Source organism: Aphis gossypii, chromosome 2 (genome assembly GCF_020184175.1).
Source record: "Aphis gossypii isolate Hap1 chromosome 2, ASM2018417v2, whole genome shotgun sequence".
NCBI lineage: Eukaryota > Metazoa > Arthropoda > Insecta > Hemiptera > Aphididae > Aphis > Aphis gossypii.
The window spans coordinates 72852365-72873919 of NC_065531.1; the positions used below are offsets into that span (position 1 = coordinate 72852365).

At 25.8% G+C, this 21555-nt stretch overlaps 1 protein-coding gene across 1 annotated transcript in view; it reads left to right on the forward strand.

Annotated features, from left to right (window-relative positions):
* Positions 1–21555, forward strand: part of LOC114125896 (dopamine D2-like receptor) — a 251374-nt gene that overhangs the window by 197590 nt on the left and 32229 nt on the right. The window contains exons 4-7 of the mRNA XM_050199398.1: positions 10112–10315; positions 12889–12992; positions 15728–15875; positions 16752–17112. Of these exons, the coding sequence (XP_050055355.1) occupies positions 10112–10315; positions 12889–12992; positions 15728–15875; positions 16752–17112 (817 nt within the window). The remainder of the gene's footprint in view (positions 1–10111; positions 10316–12888; positions 12993–15727; positions 15876–16751; positions 17113–21555) is intronic.

Genomic DNA, 21555 nt, shown 5'->3' on the forward strand with positions numbered 1-21555 from the left:
TTTTGGATATTTTTCGTATTTTTTTAAATAAATAATTGTATACCCATATTATATTAGTCTTGTTTTTAATACTTGAATATATTTAAAAAAAAAAAAAAATATATACTTACAATTGTTTAAAAAGTAATCAGTAATAAATAATTATATAGGGTTTTAAATTTCTTTAAGAAAATAAAAAAAATGTATTATTTATTAAAATTTAAGTGGCTCTTAATCAGCCAATTTTCAATTTTGAACAGTAGTTGATTCATCAAAATTACTTTAAAAAAATATGTCTATCCTATTATAGTAGCTTACTGAGAAATTCAATGTCCCCTAAATTGGTGAATACACAGTTATATATATATTGTTTTTTTGTTCTGTTGCCAGAAAACAAAAACCAAATCAAATGATTCAAAAATAATAGATTTTTTCTCTATATTTAGGCACAGCAACGAAATAAAAACCTTTATGGTTTGTAGAAAAAGAAACCGCTTCGCCTTAGTCCATCACTGCTCCATCTACTTACAACCTCCTTATCACCTTTATATATATACATTAAATTATATATATATATACTCACGTCGTAGACGAGTTTAAGGTTTGCTTATAGTATAAAACTTTTCGTAGAAATAGTTTTTGGAAAACCTCACCTTTCCCGCCATCGTTACCGTGTTCATTTCGAGTAATTCTTCAGGTGTCAGACGCGATCTGAGGCGCCTGGTCTGTAGTAATTCAATTTATCCACTAGCTGAAAAATTGATAGAATCCGTAACTCTTACCAGTAACAAAAGGCTCACGATGGCCAATAGTCTAAGGTGAAAAAACAGTAACTATAAGATGCGAGAACGTGCGTTTAGTATATAATATAATGTACTATTGGTATGAGTTTGGTGAAAAATACTCTTCAGTCACGCTTCCACGACCTGTGGTTTTGTACATTATCTTTCCTCTCACCACCATTATTGTCATTATTACTAACTTAACACTTAAATAGTAAAAAATAATTTTTGACCAATAATCCGTTATAAGTTTATATATGGTCGAAGTGTATAAATAATTGTTAATTAAATATTTATTGTTTTTATTAAAAATGTGCATAGTCTATAATATTAAATTAATATATATTACATTAGTATTATAATCGCAGATAATTCGTTATATAGTTTTATATTTTATGCTACAAAGAAAACATCTGCCAATTTACGGATTCTTCATGTACCAAATTATTATATAACTATCAATGTATCAGTCATGTCTCATGCACAATACACAACTACCTGATGTATAATATTTAGTTAATTTTAATAGCCGGCGCATAGTGTAGGCAATTTCGGTACATCGGAGTGTAGGTGGCTTTAGAGCGTTACCACATTGTTGACAGTTGAAATATTATAATGACATGTTCATTGCGACGACACGTACATTTTGTGAATTACTTGTTTGGACAAGCGTGACTACTTTATTTGATTTTTGTTTTTAGCGGCCTCAAACAACGAATAAATTGATAAATTCATAGATTCCAAATATTGTGCTAGAATAAAATGACTGTTAATGTTACACCATTGTAACGAAAAAAATAAGTTTAAATACATGCGAACAAATTTTAACTTAATAGTGAAATATATTTTTATGAATGCGAGATGATGTTATGGCATTCTTAGTTTATTAATATGTTAATGTAAAATTTATTTTATTGAATTTTATAATAAAATTAGCTTAATATCTTTACTTGTTACATTTATTTATCACTAAAAAAATGAGATATTTTGATGGTGAATAAATACGAAATTATTTTTAAATTGAATGTAGGTAGTTAAATGTATAATGCGTTCATAAATAAATATCTTTTATCTTTTACCCTCATACAATAAGGAACAGTGATCCTTCTAAATAGATATTACAGGTGATTATTGAATAAAATCAGTAGAAGAAATATAAAAAGATTGAATTTATTGACAAAAATAAGACAAAAATAATGTATAATGCTTGAATATAAGGCTGAGTACAATTTTTTGTGTTGTATGGGCTTATATAGACAACATATGATTCTTCACATGTATTCAGTTATTCAAACATAATATAATATCATACAATATAATTTTAACCTACAAAAGTATGAACAGACAATAAGCATATAATACATCTCATATTTGAATATAATTTAAAATAATCTAATAAAAATATATAATAATATATTATAATATATATAATATACGAGATGGTATTCAATAACGTTCGTATCATTATGAAATGCAAATATTGAGTATAGATACTTATTGAAATTATTAAGATATTTTCCATTTATATTATGTTTAGTATTTTAACACGTTTACTGATAAGAAACACAATTTTGACGCTGAATGAATAACAATGAAAGCAAGTTACGAACTGTCTTCGGAGATTGATATTTAATGCCTATTTATTGTATTATTTGTACGTACAGTTAAAAATAAAATGAAATTTATGTTTTCATAGTGGAAGGGTGTATACATTTATTTTTATACAGTCCATGTTTTTGGTAGACATTATCAGTAAGTACTTTCACTGATTCAATGACGACAATAAAATTCCTTAGATACTATTACCTGCACTGCATTTACATATCACAGATCATGTTGCTATATTCTTCTCTTTGGGTCCATGTTAATTAATTAATTACTTTAAACCGTATAACCGTTGTACGCGTTACATCGGAGGTGATGGTTTCGGTCATTTTCTGCACGGATAGTTGAGCACAATTATATAATATAAACAAGATACCTAAATGCATATCTGTATATGCGATTAATATTGTTTACTATGAACGTATATAACACAATATAATATGATTGTATAACACGTTTGAACACCACACCGACAAGTCATCGTATACCCGAATGAAAAAAAAAAAAATCATAAAAAATAAGGGAAAGCTTGCGTAGAGAAATATTATATTTATTACGAGTACACGATAATAATAATAATAATAATACGATGGATGTATGGCGAAATAACCGCCTTTTGCGATGGCGAAAAGACGGGAAAAAAATTACCTACGTTACACTCACTTACGTGTAGCGCCGAGATTATAAATCGTTTTTGGCTTGCCAAAAGTTGTATAATAAACTTTCAATATGATCACTGCCATAATAATATAAATAATACATAATAAATGTGAAAGCGCCCGTTAATGACTTTCCGAGGACAGCTTTATATTGTATATATATATATATATATATTATATACAGCGTGCTGCCTGGGTGGAAGTGGCGGTGGTAGCGATGGTGGTGGTTAAGGTTGTTACGGGTGATATAGGGGTAGCGAGGCGTAGGGTAGGTACGTGGCGGTGAAAAAGGCCGAACGGAATTTATTAAGGCACAACTTCTTTGACACGGCCACGGCAACGGCCGGCACGAGCGTGCTACACCGTCTCTTCCGCAGTCCTCTCTATGGCCATGCGCGCACGCCAACGTCGCAGTCTCCACCTTCGCCTCCGAACCGAAAAGCCGTTATCTCTATTAACCGTTATATTTTATGAGTTTGTACACACATATAGGTACATAAAATATAGGTATACGGATGGGCATGTGTGTATTTAGTATATATAATACATACCGGGTAATCCATTTAACGTAAGACACTCATTATTACAAAAAATATTACGCGCTTTTGAAATTTTTTCACGAGATAAACGTCATTTTTCTAAAATTGATGTATTTTTACCGTTGTTATTTTATTTTAATCTTTATTAATATGTGTTTTTAATTAATTATTCAATCACAGATTATTTTTGGACTATTTCGATTTTTAAAAAAAAATATTGAATCTATGACGTGATGTGTCGTTAAGGTACCCTGCTAAATTTCGGTCTCTACTTTTCAATTCACTTTAAATTTTAATATTTATATAACTCATAAACTTTTAGTCTATGTGTATGTTATCATTTAAAAGATTAAACACTTAAAAAAAATTAAACAAGAATTTAAAAAAGAACAACGACTTTAAATAATTACGTAAATAAAATATTTTCAAAAACTTTAGTGTTTTCTGAAATAAATCGTGTCTTACGTAAAATTGATCACCCCGTATAATATATGTATATGGACCGTATTAACGGTACACGCGAGGATTAAAACCGCATTTTATATCGTGTCAACTGATTTATCTCTATCCTCGCGTGCATTCCGCGCGACCGCAGCCATTATACGTGTTTCGACCGATCGCTATACACATAATATATATTACGTATGTTGTATACCCCACCACCGTCATGTGTTATTACACCGCACGAGCACTCTCGCACGTTCTGATTTTCCTCTCACCGGCCCGATTGCGTTAGGACATTTTTTACCCCACCAGCTCAAGTTTTTTTTTATATTCCTATATATAGAATATATATAGGAATATACAAACGCGTCTGTTTCCATATTCTTTTTTTTTATTTTTATTTTTTTTTTTTTTATAGCGGTTGATAAATCACGAGGGTGAACGAGAAAAAAAACTTTTAAAAATTACTCCGGTCGGTTCATTACGGTTGTCCGCACACATAAGCTTGTTAAAAAATAGTGAGGAAACGACCGTTTCTTTGAAAATATGTTTTGCACAAGTCGTTCTGTCATAGTTGTACCGACATCGTCGTCGTCCTCAGCGGCAATAATAGGAATAATTCAAAACTAGAGGTTATTTATTAATGTAAATTTATACAGTGTGGTGACATTTGTACACAGATACTATTTGTATAAACTATTATTGCAGTTTTATGCTTATATTAAAAATTATATATTTATTAATATAACATTCAATTGTTAATCGCACACACAGAACATCTTTTGTATTATAATACATTACAATATTATGTACAACTGTTATCCACTTATTTCAAGATTTCAAATAATAGGTACGCATAATATATTATAAAATAGATATTATGGCGATAATAAGTTTTTTTTTTTTAATTTTATCCTTGTGACTTATGTTAATTTTGTTGCTTATAAACATTGTTTTGAGAATGATCCACGTTAAGCGTTCGTGCTACATCCAAACGGAAATAATTATTAATGTAGCTTTCCTAAAAAGTCTACTTTATAGTTTTCAAATCTGATATCAAGAGACATATCTACACAAACGCACGCACACACATGAGTATACGTTCATACATTATTGTTTGTTGAAAATATTTCTATGTATATATATATATTTTTTACGTATTATGATACATTACAATATTTTATACTGCAATAACGTAGATTTTTAAAAAGTTTCTATATTTTTTTTTTTTTTTTTATTTCGAACCATAATATAGTCCAATATAAAATTTGGATTAAAGTATAAACTGATGACATATTATCTGTAGGAGTATTTACTCTGAAATATACGCATAGGATTTATATTAAACAACAATATTGGTCATTGTTAATTGTGAAATATAAATATATTCATAAAATAAACTGAAAGGGTTAAAACTATATTTTGATGATATAATGTGTGAGATGCTCGATTTGATCAAATCATATTAAATCACGTCAAATGAAATTTTTACAATCGTTTTCAATTAGAAATACATAAATTATTCAAAAGACTTACTTCCTTGGTTTGACTTTTTGTTATGTAAAATATATCATTAGATCAGCTACCGTTAACATATATCAGGTAAATTAGACTATATGGAATAGCGTAGTATTAAAGCATATTGAAGGTTACTTTTAAGCCTGTAAAACTGAAACGGTAATTAAATTATACAGGAATAATTAAACATAAGCACGTTTTAAAAATATTAACAAAAAAAAAAAAAAAATGCGATTTAAATTATAGATTTTAGTTCAATTAACTAAAAATTCTGAATTTATCTATTTCCTACAATTATCTCTGAAATAATATGAAAACAGATGAGTTAAATATAAAAAACGAATATGATGAGAAGAGTTATAAAAAGTTATATGCATAATATATTATATTATATTATTTATATATTATACCGACGTAGTTAATACTGTACTTATTTTTATTTGAAATGATAAAATACTTGAATTTGTACGTCTTCTTAAAAAATAAATATTATTTATGGTATAATACGATACTATACAATATTGAGGTTAAGAAAATATACAATAATAATTATTTAATTAAATTAATTTATCTATAATTGTTTTATGAAATTATTCACTTGTTCATAAAATGTAAAACAGTATCGTACATTTTTTAAATCAGAAATCACAATTTTAATTAAAAAATTGCATGTTTCATAATTCAAAATGTTATTCAAAATTAATCACGTATTGAATTTACAATGACGTGGTTACTTCGTAACTTAATAAATTATATAATAGCATATTATGTTTTGTTAGTCAAATATTAAAGCTTAATTAAGTATTATTAAACCAATTATCTGTTTGCTTTCACAATAATATTACTAAAAAGTTATATTTCGTTAATAAGCACAAAGCTAACAACCTATTCATAACTTAATCATACACAATCATTATAGTATAATAATGTATTTTACAATTAGTAAATATTATAATTTCAAGTAATTTAATAAGAATTCCCTAATAAAAGCTTAAATAATTTCATAAATTTTAAATTTTAAAATATTAGCTAAATATATTCTAGAATCTTTAAAAATTCTTACAGAACATTTACATTTTTCAATTTAAATATTAAAATGTCATTAAAATAATGTGTTAGCAACAACTATCTATAGTAGTATAAGTGCAAATAAAATAATCTATTAAACGTTCGAAGTAACTTTTATTAATGTAGCATTAAAATAAATTACATAATATGTCAACAATTATTATTATATAATATTATATATACATATATATGTAATACATAAAGATATATATACATATTATGTATATATATTTAGATATTTTTGAGATGAACTCTGATTTATTTAAAATACTCTATACATCTTCTTTACATATATATTTTTTCACTACACACGGTGTATAATTTTCAAAGTTTCATTAGCCATGTCTTTATAAATATTTTATTTATTTTAATTCTATAGTTTAAAGATGTATAGTATATATTATTAAATATTAAAACATAATAACTTACATTTTAATTAAACAAAATAATATGAATCCATAACTATTTAGTATTAATTTATAACGATAGTTTTTGAAAATGTATTAACTGTAATTTATGATTCAAATTAGTTATTTTACTTACTTGTGTAAGTTTAGTAATTTATCTAAGAACACCAATTAAACTAGTAAAGATTTCAAAGACCAAAGTTTACTTAAAGTAAACTCATTATAAATAATATAAAATTAGCATGGTCAAATGAAAGAAACAGGTCATTTGTTCTTAACACAATTAATAAAACATCATTTAACTACATGAAAAAAATAAAATATATTATAATAACACGCATCGTAACTATATTATTATAGTACAAAATATTATATTATATTCTTACTGAAAAAAAAAAAGTTTCCATAACGTGATTTGTAAATTATTTCACTGTGTATTCTTACGAATTGCCGCCATTATCTACAATAAAGCGCATTATTATAATAATAGCATCAAACGATATCCGGAAATATATTATTATATAAAAAAAAAATCAACCTCTATCCACCTCATCGTTTTCCACTGCCATGATAGCAGAAGAGCGGTCGACTAACGCGCAGTCCTCAATCGCCTTACCCGATGCGATCCCTTTCCATCCCCTATCCCCCTCCAACATCAACTACCGTAATACTACCCTTCACCCACTTGTGTATTCCTACCCTGCATGCACATTCCCACGCCATTTTAAATTACTCCTAGCCGTTTCCTATTCCGAATCCTTCTACGTGCATTTCTCAAATTCCCTTTACCGCTTTATGTCCGCTCTCTCCCTCGCAACACGCTCAAACCACTTTAACCTATTCACTCTCGCCTTATCTTCAGCATTGGAGTTGGTAACTCTATAACCACCACGTGTATGTCATTGTGTACATATTCGTATACTTAACTCGGTATAATCTCATTTACACCGCACAATATATCCCTCTACGAGGTTTCCGATGCCGCGAGTAATTTTTTCAACAGTTCCGTCTACGTATTTATACAAATGTCAGCTGCTGTTCCCCGACGTGCATGCATTGTAGTACCACCTGTCTTGTATTATTACTATTCGTGTATTCAGCTAAGATGCGATTAAATATGCAACGGAGTTTGTGTACTCAAAAATAAAATACACTGTAAATAATAACTATATTATTGATCATGTTTTTATACCGATGAAATATACATGTATATAATATTATGTAAAAAAAAAAAGTTTAACACATATTAATTCTTTATTTATTTCGTTATTCCTAATTACTACTTCAAGACTGTGAAATACAATAATTTATTTATATATTTATTATATTTTTAAATTTATGAAGCCAAAAACGTATAATATAGTTTTATATTATTAATGTGACTATACTATTGGAGGAATATTCTATGAGAAGTTTTTTTATTTAAATTGTCTTAGTAAATTTCATATGAGTAAAGTAAAATACCAGGTTTACAAGCAATAGAAAATAAATTTAAACATTTTTGCAAAGACTATTTTTTTTTAACTAAATCTATCTAAACTAAAAATAATGATTATTTCCAAAAATAACCCATTATACGTATTGAGTTGAACAATTTCAAATCGCTATAAATTTCAGCATGATGATTTTGGAGCAATCCCAAACAAATGATTTTATACTTTAAAAAAGACACAATGCATACAATTTAAAATTAATTAATTCGTTATTTTATTGAAAATCTAAAACAAACACGTTTTAATAAAATACAGATAAATTATACATCACAGTTTGATTCAATAAAACAATAATAACTAATATTAATTAGAATAAATGTATGTGTTTCATAGTACACAATAATATAGGTATGGAATTTTAACAGAATACCCATAATTTATGTTGTATATTATACGTTTTCATGTTTACGTGCAATTTTCGACGATTGCCATTAATTTTGTTTAATTTATGTGATATAATTTGTTTTATCAAAATGCATATTTAGAACTGTACTAACTTAATAGTGCTTGCCTATATCATACAATTGGACATTGTACCTTTATATATTTGAATATTTAACTACAACTTCATTACAACACACACATTTACAATTTACATATTATGTTACATAATATGTAATATAAGTATTCATAATATTATTTTTGAATTTATTACAGTACAAATAATATTCATTAACAATATTGTATTACTATTATTCATTTTATCACTTTTAAAAAAAAAAGTTTAAATACATCCATAATAATTTAATTTTACAGTAATCAAATTAATATTAATTAATAAAGTACAATTTGATTTCATCGTTATGAATAATTTAGATTTTTTAAGACTTCAGTTTTAATATTATATTCCCGAATAATAATGGTATTACATTTTATAATTCCGTTTTATTTTTTATTATTAAGTAAAACTCTGCTGTGAGTATCAGCTTAAAATATATATATATATATATATATATGTATATGCATTTTTTTATTATGTACAGTGTAGTCATAAAAACCGAATAAAATATATTTAACTCAATGAAGTTTACCATTCATCAATTCTACGAACACTAACATTTGTATACTTTTTTATTGTTGGTTTATTTCTGCAATTCTAACTTCTGCCTGTCCCTTAATAATATTGAAAATTATCTTTAATAATATAATATCACATATTAATGCTAGTAAATAGTTTTTTCCATCATTTATTCTGCTAGACTCTCGTAGTTATTTTAAAGTAAAACCTTTAAAAATTGTTTAAAAATAACTTACTTGATAATAATATATATTAGTGAATTTAATAAATGATATGTTTAATGTATTTAATAATAAAAATACAGGTAAACTAAGTTAACTAAGAAAAAAAAAACTAAATATTAAAATTAACTTCACATGTTAATATACCGATAAGATATAGGTAATATAGGTAGTATGTTTATTCGTAAGTATGAATATATTTAGGTAGGTACTTAATAAACATTTTTAAAGGATCTAATGATTATCGTATATTATTTTCGTATGGGAATAAAACGTTACTACATTATTGCTAAGTCAACATTATATATTATTATAATATAAGTGGCTTTCATTTATAATAATATATTAATTCTATCTGGTGGTTTATTTTCATTACAGGCATTAAACCTCAGAGCGAGAAAAGCAAAGGCGGCAAGAAGACCGCAGCTGAGCAGAGACATGAAACCAGGTATCATCATTGAAAACGTAGCACAGACCAAGCGACGTCTGGCAGAGACTACGTTGCTAGCTACAGCTTCATTAGCACCTGGAAGTTCATCCATCGTTGATGAAGGGCCGACCAACACGGGAAGCGGGAGTCAGGTATTTAAATAATATGCACATCAAAATAGTTACTAATATATTTCAATAGAGAACAATGATGATCTTGTAGTAGTATGGTTATACACTCATATTTAAATGTTAAATTGTTAAACATGTTAGAATTTAGAGCAAAATTAAAAACAATAGTAACATACATAACGTATTTTCTTAGTTGAATAAACAATGTTTTTAATAGTTAATAGTTTGGTTAAAATTAATTATGATCACATTTTTCTCTGGTTAAAATGTATCGTCGGAACTTGACATTGGTGATTATGTAATATTTTTTATTCTAGTAATACTATTAAAAACGATGTATTATTTTTACTTAAATTGATATAATATTTTATTACTAAATTATTAAAAATAATAACGTGCATTTTAAAAGTAAAATAAATAATTATTTATAGTGTTTTGCAGATTTTAAAGCTCATGTATTACTCCGTTGACCTTTAATGTTTTAATATGGTTTCAATTATATGCTAGTTTCTGTTCTAGGAACTTAGTGAAAAGGTTATTTAAACATTCTTGCAGCCTTATATTTCTAAGTTTAGATTATAGCATGATTAAATTTCGAAAGTTATCTTTCACTTAAACATGTTGTCACAGGAATTACCATGAATGATTTTAAAGCTCTGGATACACCACAAAGTATAAATGTTATGCTAGTTTCAGATATAGTTTATAAATCCATCTACTTTTCACAATTTTCTTTATTAATTTCTGATAATTTTATTGATTGTTTAAGTAAAAGAATTTCAGTTTCCAAATCAGCAGTATCTTTTTTGAATACAGATGAAAGTAGAAACATATTATCACTGTTGGTTAGGTATCACACCGTAATCGAAAATAAATTATAGACCATATACTTAGTACAGCAGTATAAGAACTATGAGATAAACACTAAAAATCAAAATTAATAACACGTATTACATCAATACATCAATAGTAACAATAATTGATGTTCAAATATATATTGCAATATCATGCATTACAATTGTGTACAATTAACAATAAACTGTAGTTTACACATATTTAAAATCAAACTAAATTAAGTGTAGTTAAAATAGCTTGTATCATATTACCTAGTTCGTAATCTCAATTTGTAACAATTACTGTTAAATATTTATTATTATTCATTCAATATTATTCAAATTAAATTTACGGTATAATACCTTTGCGTTACAATAATATGTACCAAATAATATATTTATATAAAAACATTTGTTAATAATACATATTTTTCATGATTGAATGGAATTTTAAAATAAATAAATATTTGGGTACATTTTATGTTTCTTCTGGGAACAACGCGAATGCTTTAAACCATGTTCTTTATTAGTAACATAATTCGTATATTCGTTGTTATTATTATTATTAAAACACAAATATGAACAGAAAGCAATGGTTTCTAAAGTCAAAATGCTCAAAAAAATTATCATCTATTAATTTGATTATTTCATATTCACATATTATATACACACAGTAAAATTAATTTGCCTAAGATGATTAATACATAAATATTTTAAAATTATTCAAATACTTCATAAATCATAATATATGTTTATAAATTATTATAATGTGTGCGTGTTTCTTTCAAACTTTTCGTGAACAAATAATACAATTATGAAAATATTATTTGATGCAATTTTGAGAATTCGTAAATACAATTATAATTTACATGACTAATTATATTATTATAAAGATTATATAAAGCTCTTTACAATTAATTTTTCTAATTTATGAATAATACATTACTTTATTAAATAATAAATCTGAATTTTATAGTTTAATTTTAATTAGATATTTTTTATGTAATATAAGATATATAATTTATTTTGGTTATTCAATATTTTATTACCATATGCATCAGTGCAATAAAAATGTCGACATAAGTCTTTACGATTGGTTAGATTTTAATTAATTGTGAAATGTATACAAGATATTACTTTTTTTAGAAACCCACACACATTCTTAGCAAATAATACATAAAACAATGTGAAATATAAAATATAAAAAGAGAAATACATTAAAATTAGTTGTTTCATTTGACAAAATACTGAATACAATAAAATAGTCGTGCATACAATTTATTTCTTGTATTGTTTTTTAAAAATGCTTTTTAAAAAGAAACTAAAATACATTTTCACGTACAACCACAATGTTTACAGTGTTTTAATTTTATTAAAATATCAAACGACGCCGATATCATATTAACATTGAACATGTTCATTATTTTTTTTGAAAAAGTTTAAAATTAATATTATATTATTTTAAAATGTCCAAAAAAAATTGTTATCTACTTTATGTATTTATATTATATTATATTGACTGATATAAAAAACATATCATTGAGTTTTTTTCAGAAATAAATTTCTAGTATAATTTCAAAAAATTGCCTCTAAATTGTATTTAATTGTAGTTATATATGTATAAAAAAATCTGTGTATTACATCAATACGTATACAGTAATCTCAACTGAGTGGGTCACGCAATGCCCTTTGCTATCATTATAACACACATAATAATGCGTATGCTTTTGGGGTGTTTTAATGGGTTTTTTGTGTTAACAGGACGACGAAGAAGAGGGCGGATCACCCGGTTCGGATGACTGTCACATCATACATAACGACAAATCTACAGACTTTATCCTGTCCACGGTCATGGAAGAAACCGCGTAAGTGTAAACCTTATGTAGTGTTGTGGTACTTCGTCGAATTCTATTACTAATTTAATTAAAGTATCGTTCTATTAATCAGATTTAATACAAATATTAATTTTTATATTGTTGGATTTAATTGTATCAAACACTAAATCGTAGGCTATATAAGTGAAAGAATTTATATTTTTATATTTAGTTGCTATATACATTTATCAGTTAAACATTTTAGAAATCATTTAAAAATTGATTAAAATATTTAATATCATATTATTTTAGATGTATTTATTGTTATAATTTTTATTGAATATTTGAATAAAATAAAATAAACGAACAACATTAATGAATTACTGGTAAAAACTTTCATTTTAAACTAAGGAAAACATATAAATACTATTTGTGATCACGTTTATTTTAAATAAATATTTAATATAATATTCGGAATCAAACATAAAATATATCAATAGTTTATCATTATTTATTATAAATTTAAATTATAGTAACATAATATTATATGGATGATTTTATTACATGAATTTTATTTTAGTCAGAGGTATTATTTTTTTTTTTCATGATTAAAAATTGTTTTAATTTAAAAATAAAACTATAACTAACACTGTAATATGGATAAATTTTTAAATATTAATGACATTATATTATGTTAAATAAATTATTATCTTTCAATTTATCGTAAGTTTTTATTCGAGTTCAAATGTGAATTGATTGTCATAAAATAAAAAAAAAATAAGATGAAAATGGTATTAAAATTAGGTAGTTTTGAATTATAGTTATTTTTTTTTAATTTACACAATTTTAAATATGTTCTCATCTACCATTTTCAATACACAAATTAAGTATAAAGGTCTTTTTTTCTATTCATAGAAATAGAAATATTTATTTTTAATTGTACATACAATTTTTTTCTGGATTTTTTTGAACATGTACCTAAAACAACTGAATTTCTCTCATTCGATGTTACACTAAAACATTTATGTATTATGTATATATAAAATATTATAAATATAGATAATTTTTTTTTTATCACGAATGATCAAAATTATCTAAACAATTCAGTCTATTTATTTATGAAGCAATAATATTTTTTTCTCTTGAAATGAAATTCCCGAGTTAAAAAAAATATGTATTTTGACAACTATAATTTATAAAAATGATAACAATTTATTCTTTTACAATTTACGTCTACTTGGAATAATAAATAAAATAATTTAGTATGTTTAAATAGGCTTTCAAATTATGAATATTATAAATAGTTTATGCATTATATTTATTTTATACAAAATATATCACATGACTTTTAAATACATATTTTAACAATATTCATGTTAATGATAGGTATGTTTATTTATTTATTTATTTTTCAATACGTATTTATTGTGTACTTATATCCTACCAAAATCTCACCTATTATCTCTGACTAACAATAGACATTTATATTCTGAATGTATGTGTTTTTTTTTTTAATTATTATTTATACTTATTATAATGCAAAAGTGAAAACTAATTTTTTTTATTAATAATAGTAAACAGACTCCATAGGAATTATGATCGTCTATGTTGATTCTCGTGAGAATAAGACCAAACATTGTTTGTATCATCAAAAACAATTATTCGAAAAACAAATTTATTGTTGTGTAGCTATAATTTTGATATTAATGAGTATAACTCGTCGATAACTAAAGGAATAATAATAATAATTCGTATTTCCTGACTCAGCGAATAAACTAAAAGTTATAACTTTGCGTCGATCCTTCGAGTCGTGCAGACGACCATTTAAATGGGTCAACACTAAAACTAAACTTCACGGAAACGACGATAACCACCGAGCTGTAAATGTGCGAAACATGATATAATGGAAAGTCGTCGTGGGTCCAAATGCTTTGATGAGACTTCTTGTCTCGATTTAATCGCGGTCGGACGTACTCAGCTGCCGCTACCGTGTTATTATTGCCTGCGCGCACGGGAAAAACAAGCTATCATTTCCAATAATGACTGTATAATCGCTCACCGGATAAATCGCTGGGCTCACCGGGTGTTTATGGTGTTATAAGAATTTGTGTGATGACGATTCGGTGGAACATGCGCAACGATCATAATTATAATAATTGTCGTCCGTATCGTTCGATGTGACTCAACGTCCAACGCCCGACGTTTTAATTCGGAACGCTTTAGATGTTTTATCAAACGATAATAGTTATTTTAATTGAATCGCGTCAGTGGCAAGAAAATTGAAAAAGTTTTCGACGAAATGGTAACGAATATTACGTTTTTGAGTACGACGATAATAATAATTGTTCACGAGCCCCTTCTATACGATGCCTTGCAGATTTGCTATAAAACAATATGCAAAGACAGAGAATTTGGTTAGGTACAAAATTATTTTTCTGTCGCGAACACCTGCGACTTGTATTAGAAAAAAAAATCGTCGAAATCTTATGCTAAAATGTTACATTATTTCTTACCTATATAGTAAATTTTAGAAGTATAATGAAAAATAAATCCCTAATAAATAATGTAATACTTAAGCCAAACGGTATAAATTAAATTTATGCACTGTCCTTATTCACTGTTTGCACTTAGCATTGTTGTGAATTATAATGTGCGTTACATCACTGCATCCATTGAATTGTTTCCTCGACACAATATTATATTATAATATCATAAATTACCAAAATAAGTATTATACTTTAACCTACGTTATACGAAGCATATTGAGCTAAATATTTGTGTTTCAGGATGGTGGCAACGTTGGCCACACCACCTAATCTAACTACCGACCCAAATGGAAACTTGGGTTCCAGACCACAGGATATCGATCTTGTAACAAGGGTCTTAAACCCTAACCAAACAGTCAGCTCCATTAGTGACAAGATCAGTGATAAGGTAAAATTACATATAAAAAACCTTATTTTAACCTATTATATTACAAAGTGCGCTTGATATAAAATTATAGAAAAGTATTTGGCGAGAGAATATAATAAAATGAATCAATGAATCATTCAGCAAACTTAAGTCTGACTTTAAGTTAAAAAAATAAACTATAATCAGTCATTTGTATAATATGATAAAATTAATTGTGAAAAAAAGGGTATAATTTTATTCCACGATGAGTGAAGTCACATTTCAGTATCGTAAAGCGTATACAAAGCGTCCATTTTCTATGATACAATATATATAATCCTTTTAAATAAAAATCAACTGACATATTTTAAATAATAATATTATTTATTTTGATTGTTTGAATCAGATAATCATCGTGTATGTAAATCATGATAACCATTTTGATATCGTCTTAGGTTTTACCTATAATTAACAATTAATTGGATAATTACTCTTAACATGTAAAATGCGTGACATTAAATTAGTGTAATTTTGTTGTGCAAATTTCTGAAATAGTAATATTCACTTACAATCCACGTAATATTATAAATCCGTTCGCTTCCTTAATCCCTACGCATAACCTTTATCGACTTTTATAAGTTAATGGTTTATGGTTAGTTTATGGTTTATACCCACCATCATTGCCACATATTTGTTATCACGGTATTTATGTGAATGTTACGATGACACTCTAGCTTTATTCTGGAAACATAAACTGGCCAAACTAGGATTAGAAAACTTATTTTGATTTAAAAACTTCTACAAAATTAAATTACTGTACGTATTTTATTCGTTGTTCAAACCAACAAGCACAAATTATAGAAAACTACAAGCCATCTAGCTTTTTTATCGTAATAATTTACATGTGGATCTCACCAGGTACCAGGAAAACGCAGAGATTCATCAGCCACGTCGTCACCAATTGCGATGACTACCTCGTCGTCGACAACATTAACGGCAACGGTCACGGTGGCGGCAGCCGCCTCAACGGCCATACCACAGCCAATAGACCGGTCGAGTCGAACAACACAGTCACTAGTGAAACGTTCGCTGTCGTCGATGCTCCGGAACGGTTCCGAGGAGGACAATTCAAGATGTTCAAAAAAAGAGTATAAAACAGCCACAGAAGGAAGCAGCCGCTTCACAATATACAAGGTGAATAAGGCCAGCCGAAAGAAACGGGAAAAATCTTCGGCGAGGAAAGAGAGAAAAGCTACAAAAACATTGGCAATTGTTTTGGGTAAGTCACATTTATGTTATTTATATTTATATTAACATTTATGGTATCGTAGTTATTATTATTACAATTATTATTGTAGTAAAGGGTTTTGATTTTTTGATAATAAAAATGTTGTGTGTTTCTAACAACGCCTCATATTTACTAGGTTTTTAGTAACAAATCTGATACAAATTGTACTTGGTATTAGGTATTTTGTGTATTTTTACGGACAACCTGGTAAAAAAAAAAAACTGATCCGATTTACGACACTTTTGCTTTTCATAAATTCTATCTTGGTTTTTTTATTTTTATGTAACGTGTCAACGCTAGGGATTTGAGATAATCACAAATTGTTTATAGCTATGACACGCAGACAAGATTAAATATTGATACAACATTGATTCGGGGTTCTACCATAACCTAAATATGTTGAAAACATAATGAATATTTATAAATAATAATCAGCAAAGTTAACTATGAGCGTAATATTAAAAATAGTGACAGAATATATTATATATTAGTACAATTTCGTACTATACATAATACATAAAGTATCGTGTTATTGTTATTATTGTTACTATTATTATTATTATTATTATTATTATTATTATAGGTATATACCATAAACAAAATATATCGTTGTGTGTATAATACATATATAAATGTATATACCCGAAAATGATGTCTTCTGCCCGTCAGCTTTATCTTAATGTTGTACATAATATTTCGCCCGTCGTCATCTCGCGCCAAACGGATGTTTTTCTCCTCCGGTAGCCCGGAGAAAAATAATAATAATAACGGTAATAACGATAGTAAAATATCGTATTTATCTTCGAAGCGTGGCATACCGTCCTGCGTATATAAAATAATAGTTATAATATATAGTAACAAGTCGTGCTTCTGTATATATATATATATACATATAATGTATAAATAACCAGAAGGTTAATATTACGAATCTGTATGTGGTTGCAGTAACGAGAAATGTAACTCCTATAATAATATTATTATACCTACGTTTTCGTTTTTGTTGTTCACACAAAGTGGGGCCGTGTTCAAATCGTTTATATTTTAGTTCCGCCAAACGATTTATGCATATCGTATACTTTGAAACATAACATTATTATATTATTCACACGTACTAATAACCAGTGTTTTGTTTAAATTTACGACCGTTTAAACACTGATAAAAGTTAATGCACGTCGTCGTGAAAACAAAATATGTTGGTACACAGTATAATATCACTATTATTATAACTCGTCGAAGTTTCCACTGAACGTTTCTATTAGAAAAGATCGTAAAATAAAAATAAAAATGGTAAAAATGTAATAGCATAGGTATGAATTTGAAGATCGTTACCGCTGTAGTTTTACTTACAAATCGCATTAGGACATTCTGTTACCCCCAATATGCTAAACATTTATACGTGCGATCAAAACGAACACACTTTCTCTATTTTGTACATCTGTAAAAAAGAACGGTATTGTTATTCATTTATGTCGATTTTCCATCATTGAAACTTTTTGTTTTGAAAAGTTTGGTTAAGTATATAAATTGCATCATTGGTATTTTATATTATAATTGGTGCGATGAATATGTAATGCATTTATTTTTTTACAATGATTTTATTTGTTTTTTCCTGATAATATTACCTTTGCAATTATACATTTTTCAACTTTTAAAGTAGTGACTTATTAAAATTTGACAAAAATATTTTTCAAACAAAAAATACTTCATCATTTTTTTTTTTTTTATACAATAAAGAAAAGGGGTCATTTCAACTTATCTGGTGATGCCATAAAATTAATATTTAAAATATTTTTTGTGAAGTTGTTATAAAATTATCCATATTGATGAGATAAGAATATCGGTAATGAGTTACACGTTGAGGTAATGATTAAGTATGATTATTAACGTAGCAAGGAGTGTTAAAAATTAGACGAATTAAGTTTATATTATATTGAAATAATTATAGGAATATATTTTATTAAACCACTAAAGTTGAATGATATTTTGATCATTGGTGGACGAACTAATTTTTAAAAATTAAAAATGGTTATTTAAATGAAAAATAATTTTAAAAAGTATATTAATTTTAAGAGCTAAACAATTTTCAAAATACTCTAACTATTTTTAAGCTATTTACACCACTTAAATCTATTCATGTTCTGTTACGTTAGTATTAAATGCTAAATGAAAGTTAGTAACAATAATATTATATTATGCAATATTATGATAAAGCAATATATTAATCTATGAATTGTTGTTTTGTTAAAATTTTTAGTTCAGCATAATCTTGCAAAAAATTACTTTATAGTAATATAATTCAATTTATATCTTTACTTAGTTGATGTTGAGTCCACTATCAGATCATTTTTTATAATTTAATTTCAATGAAATATCTATTAATCTATTATTACAGTTACTTATGCTCAATCATAGATACACACGAAACCTACTATACAGTAGAAAAACTTATCAATTATGTTTAAAATTAACACGAAAAATATATTGAATTCAAATTAAAATTCATTATTCATTAATTCGGTAGTAAACATTTACAAAGAAAAAACTAAAGTTTTTACATAAATTTAATTAACGAATGAATAACTTATTCTTGTATCTAATTCTCATATAATAATAACACTTAAGCATGATATAATAGATTATTACCATCAATTATTTGAATTCTAAACACTTCACGGATCCAAAGTTTTTGGTTACAAAAGGTATTTGTTTTGACAGTGAATTATAATATACATTTATACATAGGTATGTCATGGTTTCAAAAGTCTTGACATTGTATTTAGATATATATATATACACAAAGAGTTCACAAAGTTACAAATCGTGTTCTTCCTTATTTTAGTGCTATTCTACATATTAAGTAAAATACAATAAATAAATGAAAAATGAATGTTAAACACTCAAGAAACATTAATTTTAATACCTACACAGTCACTGTTGTTTAAGTAAAAAAAATATGAAATTTAAAACAAATGTTTAAGGTAAATTTTTTTAAATTTAAATTGTTCTATATTAATTTAAATTTATGATATTAGACACGTTTTACTGGAAGTGTATTACATTACTATTATTAAGATAATTAACACTTTGTTATTGTAAATTTGTTATAATGGGTATACTACCCAGTAACAATCTATTTATTATTTTTAGAATTTTTAAAATATTAAAAAATTATATTTTGAAACTCTTCTAAAAAACAATGCACTCGGCTTTTATAAAAGAGAGCTATATTATAGTTTAGATACTAAGTAAAGCAATAAATATATTAGTTTTAGAATGATCTGTTTTTTTAACTTTGAAATTTGATTTTCTTGTTTCTGTTTTTCAAGTTTTAGAATTTAAAAATGCGTCAGTTGTACCAGTTGTGTGATTTTAGTATGATTTTTGGGAAAAATTTAGATCAAGTTGCAACACTTAAATTCAAAATAATCAAGCATTTTTTTGTTTTTTTTTTCTAAATAATTTTGGACAAAAACAATTTGAATATTGTATAGTAAAATTGAAAAAAAAATGTTGGTACTTAAAATGTTCATCATAGCGTTTTAAATTAATATAAATATTTTTTAAATTTGTTATTATTTTTATACTTTAAAAATGTTTTATTATTTATTTTCCCTTTCTTTGTAGATCCATACAATACGTTTTTTTTTGCAATTCAAAAACTTTGAAATATTAATACAATCTTCTTCATATGAACTTAGACTGGAAATTAAAAATATTGATTTTAACTTATCCAAATACGTTCATGAAACGAATGTAAACAGTATTGCAAAGTATTCAACGAATAATTACAATTTATCTTAAAACTTTTTGTTATATTTTGTTATCATTCAAAAAGCATTTAACATAAAAACTTGGAATATTGCACTATAATTTAAATTATTTTTTAGGAAAAAAAATAAACAATACTGTATTCAAAATATTTATACTTATTTTCAATTGTTATTTAATCATAATATTATTTTATTTAAACTATGATACTTGCGTTGATATTAATTTATATAATTTACAAGTAAATATTAATAAATTATGATTTCTAATTTTTATATTAGATTTATTACATAATGTATGCAAAGTTTTAGAAAATATAAGTTGATCATGCTGAATTACTTATTGAAAAAATCATAAGAATATAAACTGACATAATATAATAGTTTTACAAATGTAGTGATTTATCATAGAATTAAAATTTGATACGTTTATTAAATCAAACTACTACATTATAAGTTATACTTGAAATTGTCTATACAGAAGGAATTTTCTAATTTTCATTTTATTTTACTATCGTTAAATTAATTAATTATTCTTCTTTTTATAACACATCTATCATAATATGTAAATGAAAATGTATTAAAGAAATGTAAAGCATGTATTTAAACCATTTTAGTAGTTTCAATTTGAACATGTTAAATCCGATTTGGATAATATATTATCAT